This window comes from Astatotilapia calliptera, chromosome 14, assembly GCF_964374335.1.
Source record: "Astatotilapia calliptera chromosome 14, fAstCal68.1, whole genome shotgun sequence".
Classification (NCBI taxonomy): domain Eukaryota; kingdom Metazoa; phylum Chordata; class Actinopteri; order Cichliformes; family Cichlidae; genus Astatotilapia; species Astatotilapia calliptera.
This window is the reverse complement of record NC_137435.1, coordinates 38,745,920-38,758,803: the sequence shown is the minus strand read 5'-3', so window position 1 is coordinate 38,758,803 and position 12,884 is coordinate 38,745,920. Positions and strand designations below refer to the sequence as shown.

General features: G+C 41.6%; 1 protein-coding gene across 5 annotated transcripts in view; it reads right to left on the bottom strand.

The window, feature by feature from the left end:
* bcas3 (BCAS3 microtubule associated cell migration factor) overlaps positions 1-12,884 on the bottom strand; it is a 312,938-nt gene that overhangs the window by 255,670 nt on the left and 44,384 nt on the right. For all 5 annotated transcript variants that reach the window (XM_080289123.1, XM_080289122.1, XM_080289124.1 and 2 more), the window contains exon 14: positions 158-291. In XM_080289123.1, coding sequence (XP_080145249.1) covers positions 158-291 — 134 coding nt within the window. The remainder of the gene's footprint in view (positions 1-157; positions 292-12,884) is intronic.

Sequence of the window (12,884 nt, the reverse complement as noted above, 5' to 3'; positions counted from 1 at the left end):
GTAATAATTATACTTACATACAAGTTCACAATTTACTACATTTGACTAGAATGTATGTGTATGTGAATCAATGCAATCTAAACACTCATTAAATATCTGTACTATTACTCCCAGTGGATGGTTGCAGTGTGCGTGTAGGTTTGAGTTTGTTTCAGACCTTGGCTTCGGTCTCCCCACGATGCAGCGTATAGAGATGGTGAACGGCACTCTGCGAAGATGCCCACGGGTGGGTGAGGATCTGGAAGACGTGAAAGTCATGTCCCAGGGTGTCGGCAGTTACCAGCAGCATTCCTACAAAGAACACATAGTCACTGACATCAGGAATCAGTCCGTTAGCCGGCTTCACTGTAAGCTGATTCTTAATGTGTGCTGTATAAATGGTTCTTATTTTATCGTGCAGCTGCTTGAATGCATGCCTTTTGTTTGTTTGTTTTTTGGCTAATGCTCAAATATTGTAATACGCACGGTTTAAAATGCACTTCGCGCTACATTTGTGTCATGTAGCAGCGCCTACCTTTTCAACTGGGCCAAACCATACAGTGATGACACTAATCGAACAAATTAAGCTTTGGAGGTCAATAGTGCTGTATACTCCATAATGATAAGGTTCCCATCCATACAACATAATGTGGTCTGAAGAGGAAAACATCTATGTTAACCATATGCATATCATCTGGCCTTAGAAGATGTGTTTTTACCGCAATCATCAAACGATCAAATGAGGCAGTATGATGTCCCATCACTCCACCAGAGACCTTTAGACCTATCACCTGAAGCACATGTTACATCTTGGTTTTTGTTTGTTTATTTTAATCATTTTAATCAAGATGATTCAAAATGATACTCCAATTTCTGCAGTGTGTCTTACTGTTCCTAATGGTACACTGACCAATAGGGGTGGGGGAAAAAATCGATACTGTGTAGTGTCGTGATATTTTGTTTGCTAATAATGTATCGATGCAGGGACAGCAGAAATCGATATTTTGTTACAAAAAAGGTTTTTGTGCTCTGACTTCAGAGCATGTTGATCCTTTTTCTGAGCAAGAATCCTGACATTCCTTCACTGTCCAAATGTGTTTAACTTGTTTTTGGCAGCAATAAACATGACAGTTTACTTATTTTAATTTAAGACATGTTTTATTTTAATTAAGTTTAAAACTTTTTTATTTAATGTAAAATTATATTTTGTTTTAATTTACTTTCAAATTCTTTAGTTGCTGAAGGGGCTGCATAGTTTTCATAAATTGCATAGTTCAGAATAGCTATAATTGTACCAGATGGTTGCATTCAGTTAAGTTGGACTAGACTGTAATACAAACCGTTCAGTTTGTCAACAATAAAACTGAAATGAGAGAAAGACTGAGTGTGAGACTTTGATATTAGATAAAATGAATATTGATAAAGTTTACCTTTATGTACAGAATCTGAATATCGCAAAATATTTTAAAAAATTGCAATAATATCGTATCGTGCGTTAAGTATTGTGATAATATCGTATCGTGGGATGTATGGTGATTCCCACCTCTACTGACCAACCAAAATATTTCAACTGCATTTTATTCCAGCAGCATACAACCATACAAACTGTGCATGACACATGTTAGACAGCATGAAAGAATTACTATGCACTTAAAACAAACAAACCAGCCCATTAAACATAGCCAGCTATCATTTGTGACAGTCATAAAATGCAACTTTGCCTTACATGATAGCTCGGTCTGGTAAAAGCACGGCTCGAGTCCTGTGATTGTTCAAGGACAGACGAAACGAGCGTCCATAAAAGAGGCAATCTATGTATTCGAGCATCAGTGCACATTTATGGGCGTGTCTATGCGCATTCAGAATCACCAAAACGCTGAACCACAGCGCAGCACAAGTGTAACCAACACTGACAGGCCCATTCATTTGGTCCTGTTTTATTTGAAGCTCGTCAAACTCCAGAAAGTATAGGTCCAAACCATAAACAACATGCCCAACAAACCACACCAGAACAAACCCAGATCTAAACTGGCTCGTCTACACTGCTTTTCAAATACAATCCAAAACCCATCCCCAGAAACCTTCTGACATGCTACAAACATGGAGATCGAGCAGCAACTCATAATACAACTCATTGATGCAGAGTGTAAAAAATGTCCAAGGCCCTGTCCTTCTGATGACTTCCAGACATAAATAATATTAAAGTAATTAGTATTTTCCTCTCAGTTTTTCCACTTGGAATCTTTTATGTGGAGGCTGCAGTAGGTTTTAATTAGTGGCCGGGCTTTATTGGGTGGCATGTCAAATGTGAAAAGAGGATGTTGGAATGGCATGAGATTAAAAGGATCCAACAACACGTGCGAGGGAGATGGAAAACACTCCCTTTCTGGAAAAAAAAGAAGCCATTTTTGCACATTCAGAGTCGAAGTTTCCCTTGGCCAAGATTTGAAAATTAGTAAAGAAAAAGCACTGCTCACAGATGATGAAAATCTGGATAAATGATAGGTTCGTGCAGATTATCAGAGGTGGAAGAAAGAAACTCTAACTAAAGCCAAGTGAAGTGTGCATTAAGACAGTGGTTAGCTAGTCATGCTGTATCAGAGCGACCAGAAAGCCAAAAAGCTAAGGCCCAGGGCCTGTAAACTCTTGAAAACCCACGCCCCAAACGAGGTGCCAAGCCACAAGAAGCATTTGCGTCAACTGGGAATAAAGAGAAAGAAGGGCCGGGGCCCTTCTAATTATAGAGTCTGGAAACGGAAGCGCAGGGCGATTAGGAGTTGAGGCGCTGCGGTCTGTTTATCTGGGAGCTTCCTCTCGCTCTCAAACCCTCTCTCCCCTGTTCTCCGCTCTCGTTCACTTTTGCTCCTCTCTCTGTTTTGGTCGGGCCCTGCCCACCCAGTGGCTGGAGAGTCTGGCCCCTAGCTTTCTGACAGATGAGACTTGGCCACTGCCTTCTGGCCAGGGCCGGTGTTTCTCTTCTGCTGATGGTAGAGTCTGGGCTCCAAAAAAGTAACAGCTCAGGAAGGCTGGAGAGCTTTGCGAGTGCGAGTGCCCGAGGACTGGGGCTTTTGTGGCCTTGTTGAAATACAGAGGCCCTTGCCGAGAGGCGTCAGTCGGTTAGCCCACGGGAGGGCCAAATTAAAAAGCAGCTGAGCGGCCCGGTGGGTGAAAAGAGAAGGTTTTAAACAGCGGCTGGCTACAGCGGGGTTTGACACGTCCTATTTATAACACCTTGTCCCAGGGGTTACAGTGTTATTTACGATGTTTTAGTACCAAGATCGCTGGCACATGCTCTAAGACGTGCGCTAAACTGGAAGGGGTGACTTCTAATTTGCCATGTGTGCGAGACATGCGTTCATATGGGATATGAGGGAAGTGATATAATCATTTCCATAAATATCTGCTTTTGCTTTCTGGGGTTTTTTCCTCTTAAAATCTTTTTGTTTTGTTTTGCTGCAGGCTTTAGTGTCCCATCTCTGACCATCCAAACAGAAAACATCTGCTCAATCCCATTAATGTTGGGAGGATGTTTCATTTACAAAGTGGTGGGGCTAGCTTTATTCTTGACAAAGGCGGACGGGACGGGAGGGCGAACGGCTGAAAGAGAGAGAGAGCGAGAAAGGCAAAGAAATAAATGGAAAGAAGAGGGTGATTTCCCTACTTGGCAAAGTGGAACGCCACAACAAAACTAGTCCACTTTTTAATTAACAACACTACGCTGAAAAAAAAAAAAGCTTTGAAAATCGGGAAATTCTCAAATTATAACCATGTGGAGGGGATAAAGCTTACAAGATGGAGTACTTGGGGGATTCGGATAGCCTCGCTGTTACCAGGATGCATAAACTTCAGAGCAAATGAGCCCATTTACTTTGAAAGACTATCCATCATAAAGAGGAGGTTTTGTCTTCAGGGCTGGGAAGGACAGGACGTTATGTCTGTCTGAATGGATTTGTACATATACTGGACATATACAGCGCACAGCCACAATATTAAAAGCAATAAAAAGTGAAGAGGACAACGCTGATCCTCTCATTACAGGAAATCTTGGGTCCTAACATTCATTTAAATGCTACTTGTACTGTTAAGGACACCTGGACACACCCCTGTGACAACAGCATTTTCCAGCAGCACTTGGCTCCCACAGCAGGACAATTCACCTGTGCAACCAAGGTGCACATCTGGCCTCCAAAACGGTCCTACATCCATGCTCCGACATGTCAAAACAGCATGAAAGAGCAGTGTTATTTTAGGCAGGTGATTTTAAATGGTAAATATAGCAGTTGGCCTTATTCACTCATTTTCTTTGCCTAACTGCTTTCTATCAAACATCTGCAATTATACTGCCCAACAATCTCCCTGCATTTTATCATATAAAGCCTAATAATATATCCTATACAAATTGTAATACTCTAAATATAATTTGTCATACTCTGCCAGGAAATTTGAGGACTTTTCAGAGCGGTGCCAGGAGTTTAGTCTTCAAACGCGAGAATATTAACATGGTTGTAATCAAAGGAACGTTAATGGTTATGTCTACTCTTTATAACTAGAGAAAATTGTGCTACTGATTGCAGTGCAAATTGGAGGGGGAAGAGTGTGCCCTACTAATCTTCTCAACACCGCAGCAGCAGACTAATATACGAGCAGTTTTATATCTGTTGGGCAGCAGAGTAAGCATTAGGGTTAGACAGATGCTAAAAAGCCAAAGTCAGCCGCCCCCAACAAAGCAGAGCGGGTGCAGTCTGACTAATTACTCATTTCTCTTAAAAGTTATAGCTACGTATTGCTTATGTTTTAGTACGGATGGTGTATGTTTATATTTGCATGTGCATTAAAAAACTTTGAGTAGCATATGAACAAAATTTAAACTAAACAACACTAGATGATGTTTATGTGTTGTCGAGGTAATGACAAAAATGTTTTATTTGGTTAGATCGCTGCAACCTTGACCTTTAACCTCTAAATTCATCCAGTGTTTGAATCCAGCAGTTTTTACTCAGCACTGAAATTTCTGAGCAAAAGTTAACGTCTTTGAATTCATTTGAGAATGAAATTCCTTTTATGATAATGTCATTAGAATTTAATACAAATACTGGTACAAATAAAGATTGTTCAGTGCCTCAGCAGAGCGAGCACCTGATAGCCACAACACCTTTTTTAAAGGCATGCTGTTCAGGTGTACCAAAATTCTCTGGGTCCCCGAAACGCATCGTTCTGAAGATGAAAAGAAGGCCACTTGAAGGCGGACAGAATGGAAGAAAAATGGAGAAAACAAGAGAGGCAGGAGAAGGAGGAGTGCTTACGGTTCATTTGATGTACAGTGGGCTGAAACCAAAAATTGTGTTTTTCTACACGCTCCATAGGCAGACCACCTGTGAGCACTTAGATATTAATAGATATGAAAAAAGGTGTATATATATGTGTGTGTGTGTGTGTCTAACCTAGCGGAGAAACAGCTAGCAGTTTGACATTACTATGCTGGAACGCTGGCTCTTTTAACAGGGCAAAAGTCACCTGGCTTTAAAGTCGTGCCGACACATAAGAGGCAGGCACCATAGAGGTTAAGTTCACAAAGCGTGACTGTTCTCAAAGCAGAGCTTCAGGGTTGTTCTTTCATCACCTTAAGTGGAAAAATACACTACTTAAGTTTGTGTTATAGGGCATTTACATATTTGCAAACTTCCTGCTGAAATTGTTTTAAAGAGGAGAAGTTTGTATTTGTCATTTGCCAGAAGGCTGTCCAACGAGCACATTATTGGCTGTATAAAAAGGCGAAAACATGAAGGAAGCCTCTGTTCTTGTTTCACCTGCAACAATCTGCCAAAGCTTCAACACCAGTTTGCTGCCACTAATCTAAATTCCCAATGAAGCCCAGGTCTTTTTGTTTTGCTTTTGTGGTTTCTCAACATGGGACAAACATGTTCTCACAGCAGCTCAAAGAAGGTTTTGACAGGAGTTAAAAGCAGGTTTTTTTGTCATGTCATATTTTAAAATCCCGAGAACATTCTGCTCACATCTAAAATCTATGGATTTAAAATCTACTGAAAGACTTTGGGACTGTCATCAGAGCTTAATCCCTTAGGCCAAGAGCGAGGTAAACTCCTTATGGGCTAGCTTGAGCATTTTTTCAGTTCTGTTAACCAATGAAATCCCTTCAGACTGTCACAGCTGCCATTCATAGGTAAGATTTAAGACTTCCTAGATCTCAGCTGGTCCACTGAAGCTGTGTGTCACAAAAAAGGATTATTGAGGCCATCCATTCTGTTTCAGGTTTCATAACTATATTTAATTTGAATGTAGGGTTTTTTAATTTAAATAAATAAAAACACAAAAATGACTAACAAATAATTTTGAATGATGGAAAAAGCAATGCAAAGTTACTTTGTAACAAGAGGAAACATGGTTCATCAGGCAAATAATCACATACATGAAGTTACATAAAGTAATGTAAACTGTTCTGCCTTTACAAACAGGCTTTGATGCTGTAATTATGCTTTTATTTATCTGCAGATACAAAAAATTTGCAAATGCAAAACATAATAAACATATGTGTTGTATAAGTACTACACAAGTATTTATAAAAAGCTTAAAACACACTTGTGTACCTGTAATAAATTACAGGAAAATCGTTAACATTTGAATAAATGTTAATTATTTATATAGTGGTTTTCTGCTATAAGGGCATTTTAAGTGCTTATTAATTACAGTATTTGACAACAAATATATTAATTACATTACTTTAAAACATTAATAAATAACACACATCTTCATGTAGCCACGAGTTCATGTAACATTTTCTTCTCCATTTTTGTGGAGCCGAGTCTGATTCCCTTAACACGTGAGTGCCGGGTGCTGGGTGCACATCGGCTTGAGCTACTACTCCTTTTCCAGAATTCTCTTTTTTTGTCTGACTGAATCAAATTATCTCTGCTGAAAAAAATTAAGGGAACATTTGGGAACACCAAGTCGTAACCACTGCTTTCCATATATACGCTGCCAAACAAACAAACCGTTCCACAATTCATAGAAACAAGAAACTTCCCCACTGTCCTCTTCCCCACTCAGTCTCCCACCTACACACATACCATAAAGAAGTTCGAAATGACCTGCGCGTTACCGCATCATGTGGGCTATAAATGACTCCACACGGCTTTGCTGTTTGTTCTGGGGAATTTTTTTCTCAGCCAAGTTTTCCAGAGACCCTGAGTCACCGTCTAGCTCATCCAGTTCCACTCTGTAGCTCTGACCATGCACTTTAATAACCACTTTTCACCTGCAAGAGCGTGGGGCTTATCCACTGAGATGGCAAATATTTCATTATTTTATGATTTTTTTTGTAAAAAATAAAAAAATAAACTACTTTAGAAAACACGGTGTAATGCAGACCGTGTTTTTTGTAGGTTGGAAACTTACATGGTGAAGTCAGAATTTAGATGCTAGAACCAATGCTATTAGGCTCTTAAAACCACCACCTTGATACACAAGTAGGCAGTAAATGAATGCCTCTCATTGTACCAAAATAGCTGTTTACTGTAGAAGCTAAATGTGTTTGATAAACACATACATGACCAGCTTAAAATCACATCTTTGTTAAACCTTGTGTTTTCATCTGAAACAATAGAAACACCATAGCTAGAGATTAGTTGAAAACTAGGACGACACATCTCCTCACAGTGCTCCCTGCACAATGCATGGTTTTAAATCACATTCTGGTCTGCTGTCAAATACTAATGACAAATAGCAAACGATGGAGGTGTCAGCCTGAGCTGCAACAAGTACGACAGGCATTGTAAAAACACACCCAAATATTACAGTAGTCTCAGTAAAATTCAGTTTTTGTTTGTTTTTTTAATCTCTCAAAAAGGCAAAACTGAGAGGCCTGTGGTGCAGAAGCTGTAAATCAGATCAGAGCCGCCTACGAGTGCTAATTGCTATCTTGGTGTGAAGACATGACTCAATCCATACTAAATGTGCGGCCGAGTGAAGCTGCTTGTGTGTGGGAATTCCCCTCATGTTCAACATGTGCGTGTGGGTCCAAGGTTTTTTGGCAACAGCCTGGTTTCTTTCACACATTAGTGAGATGTACAGATAGAGTTATTACACCACGAGCTGCCTTCATGGCACAGCTGCCTCAATGGTCAGGCACAACAAGCCAGGCTATTCATTAGACCAGCCTGTTGCTAAACCAGGGATATGGTTTATGGGACAGCTCCATGAGGGGAGAGATTCAGTTTTGATTCAGCTTCCATTAGTCGTGGCTTTGAAGGGGTATTCAAAACTTTTAGGTGGCTGCACAGTGGTGTTTTCCTGATCTACCGTGGATTTCATGAGGCTGAAAAAGGATTCTTCACAAGACAAAGGTGAAAATATATCCAGTACAAAACTTGACTCATGGTCAGGCAAGATTTCTGATTAATCTGTGAATTTGATTGATAATATAAGTAACAATAACCTGCAATGATTAAGGTTACTAAGTAAATACATTTATTCAAGCATAGCAGATACTTGCATGGGTGATGCTTTGAGTAGCTTCATTAACACCTGAACTTTTCAATCCACTACATTTATTTAAAAGCTATAGCCACAAGTTACTGCAGAGGTAAATGGAGTTAGGGATGGCCGTTATTTAAAAGTTATTAGTCTGTTAAATTACACCTAAAAAGCTGAAAACTAAGTTTGCAAGACCCAGGGAAATTAACTGAAGTTTTCTGTAACCTCAGAGTAAAATCTAGAAGTGAGCAAAAAGCTTAAGAAAGCTAAAGCAACAAAATGTTTTGCATTGTACAACCAGTCAAAACTCCAGGAATATTAAATGGACTTAGACTGAAAAGAAAGGAAATATCAGATCTTTAAATCTGAAAAGCAGAAACTTCGTGGATCTCTTTAGTTGAAAAATGACAAATGAGTACTTAAGAGTTCAGAATTAATTAATTATTCGATCGTGGTCCAAGTGAAACCCTTCCGAGTTGGGAATGCCTTTCACATTATTATATCAGTGCAATGTTACTACATATACTTGATACATGCTTCATACATATTATTCAAGACTAATATCAGCTGTTTAGAAAAATACAAAATGTGACATTCTCTTGGGCTGCAAATACAGGACTACAGGACGTCTTCTTCCACAACTGCATGTAAAGCAGCGGTCTCCAACCTTTTTTGCGCCACGGACCGGTTTATGCCCGACAATATTTTCACGGACCGGCCTTTAATGTGTCGCAGATAAATACAACAAAATAAAACTAGTACCAGTACTGAAAAAAGAAGATTTATTCATAACACACGTGAAAAGACCCAGGAAAACAGAGTTAACGGTAAAAACAATAACAAAATAACGCTGAAAACCGATAAAAACCCTGAAAACCAGACATTTCACACCGGAGCCTCAACTCTTGCGGCCCGGTACCAAACGACTCACGGACCGGTGCCAGTCCGAGGCCCGGGGGTTGGGGACCGCTGATGTAAAGGACTTTATCAAACTGAGCATGGGCTGGAAAGAATAAAGCGGATGGAGCTCGCTTGATTGTTGAATCAATCACTCCATCTAGTGCCAGTCATACTCACCAAAAAAAAGAAAAAGGAAAAAAAGCCTCGTTGCTGGACAGTATCTCTTTCATCAAAATATGAGTCTATTTCGACCTTGGCGTTATACCCAATAATCAAGTCAAGGATCATTAAGGATAAGTGAAAAGGACGAGACGTGAAAGAAAACAAGCACACACACATCGCAGCTGTTAAAGAGAGCTCTTTGCCACTGCACTTCATCTGCGTCCCTCTAATTACACCACTAGGAATAGATCCACAGATCCACTGAAGCGCCAGCCGCCACACCAATAACTGGCGGCGAACGGTCCACCCTCTGTAGCGCCTCCAACACACACAAGCCACTGGGGTTTCTTACATAACTCTTCCCAGCCAAAACGTCTTGGTTTTCCAGGCTCTACTGGAGTCATATCATTGTTTCTTTCTTGTTTCTGCCATGTTGAGGTTGAACACTGTGAAGCGAACCTCAGTAAGGCAAGAAAGGTAGTTCAGTAAAAGCCACTTCCACTAACTTGGAACGAGTTCACTTAGAGGCAAACCAATGAACCAATCACTCAGGATTTGGACTCTGATCAAAACAAGAGGCCTTTAATTATAGAACACTGAAAAAGAGGCAGCTTAGAAATGAAAATGAATAAAAGAAAAACAATGATGAAAGCAGTCCTGCAAGAGAAGTTTCTATGCCTGTGTTCAGATTTAACCTAATCTCATCACATGCTCTGCCTGCAGTTTTTGTCTCTTTTTAAAAGGATTGAAATCTGTGTTTTTTTCACTGCATTTCTTTGCATTTTAAAGTTGTATTAGCTCTTTAGATTGGGCTCACTTAAGAGTTAGAAAGATTAAAAATGTGTCTGGAATTTTGATGATGACAGTGCCCTGTGTAAAGGTCACGGCAGAGTCTTTTGGCTTGCTGACGCAGCATCAACCAGTACACCAGAACCACTGTAAAATCTACATGAACAGCACTGGAATACACCGAATTCAGTGGAGGCCTAGTTTGGATCTTAGAAGTAAAGACGACATTATTCCTTTAAATGATGAACAAAGACACTTTTCTTACACTACGACATAAAAAACACAGTCAGCTGGCTAACAACATTGTTCTTATGCAGAAATGTTGATTAATTTCACATATCCATAGTGTTTTAGTCCCAATTTCCTTCAGCATCAATTTTAGAATAAAGATGTTCTGTTTTCATTTAACAAAAACGAGCGATTCATATTTCTGCAAAGGACCACGTTAGAGGATTTTGATCCCATTTGGCTGCTTAGAAATGGTTATTCTACTTTACATAATTGTAAGAATCATAATCAAGATTTGTTTTAATATATTTTAACAATTAATTCCAACTACAAAAAGCACAGCGACCAATCAAAGAAGAAAAGGCCAAAAACTGCCACAAAACCTTTACCAGTTACATCCAGTGCTTTCAAATGTAATGGAGTACGCAGAGCAAAGGACCCAACAGCAGACTTCAGAGGGAGACATTTATCAGCTGATACAAGTCCAAGGGACACACACAGGGACACACACAGGGACACACACAGGCAAACACACACAGGGACACACACACGGACACACACAGGGACACACACAGGCAAACACACACAGGGACACACACACAGGGACACACACAGGCAAACACACACACGGACACACACACACGGACACACACAGGGACACACACACGGACACACACAGGGACACACACACGGACACACACAGGCAAACACACACAGGGACACACACAGGCAAACACACACAGGGACACACACACAGGGACACACACAGGGACACACACACGGACACACACAGGCAAACACACACAGGGACACACACAGGGACAGACACGGGGACACACACAGGGACACACACAGGGACACACACAGGCAAACACACACAGGCACACACACAGGCAAACACACACAGGGACACACACACAGGGACACACACAGGGACACACACACGGACACACACAGGCAAACACACACAGGGACACACACAGGCAAACACACACAGGGACACACACAGGGACAGACACGGGGACAGACACGGGGACAGACACGGGGGGAAACATACAGGGAAACACACACAGGGACACACACAGGGACACACAGGGACACACAGAGGGAAACACACAGGGACACACACAGGGACACACACAGGGGGAAACACACAGGGACACACACAGGGACACACACAGGGACACACAGGGACACACACAGGGACACACACAGGGAAACACACAGGGACACACACAGGGACACACACAGGGACACACAGGGAAACACACAGGGACACACACAGGGACACACACAGGGACACACACAGGGACACACAGGGACACACACAGGGACACACAGGGACACACACAGGGAAACACACACAGGGACACACACAGGGACACACAGGGGGACACACACAGGGACACACAGGGACACACACAGGGACACACACAGGGAAACACAGGGACACACAGAGGGAAACACACACAGGGACACACACAGGGACACACAGGGACACACAGAGGGAAACACACAGGGACACACACAGGGACACACAGAGGGAAACACACAGGGACACACAGGGACACACACAGGGACACACACAGGGAAACACACACAGGGAAACACAGGGACACACACAGGGAAACGCACACAGGGACACACACAGGGACACACAGGGACACACAGAGGGAAACACACAGGGACACACACAGGGACACACAGAGGGAAACACACAGGGACACACAGGGACACACACAGGGACACACACAGGGAAACACACACAGGGAAACAATGGAACAAAGGATGAATAAAGACACAGGCAGGACACGGGTGGGGAACAAACAACAGCTGAGACTAACTAAGGCTAACAAGACAGGTGAAGTAAAACTAGGAACAAGAAGCAGAAGACAAACAATTACCAAAATAAAAAAAGAGTGACAGTCTAAACACAGAAACACAATGTCCTGATGCATGCTCAATTATCCGGTTAAGGACATCCTGAACGTAGTGTTTTCAGTGGGAGAAACATTTCACCACTCATCCAACTGAGGATGAGTGTTCATCTTCACCCCAACCTTACAAACAGTACATCTGATTAATGACTGAAACTAGCAATGGGCTGTGAGGCCAGTTTCATGATCAGTAATATGCAAATTGGCATGACCATTGATGAACGGCCATCTCTGAATCGAGGAGGGGGCCTAAGGGTACATCTTTCACAATCTTACAATGCTGTGATTGCAGCCATTCCCCAACTCTCTGTCAATGGTACTCGTGGCCATTGATCAGTTTTTTTGGCTTCTCTTGGCGCCATTTCTGTTTGCGTGACTTCAAAAATCATTATTCTGGCA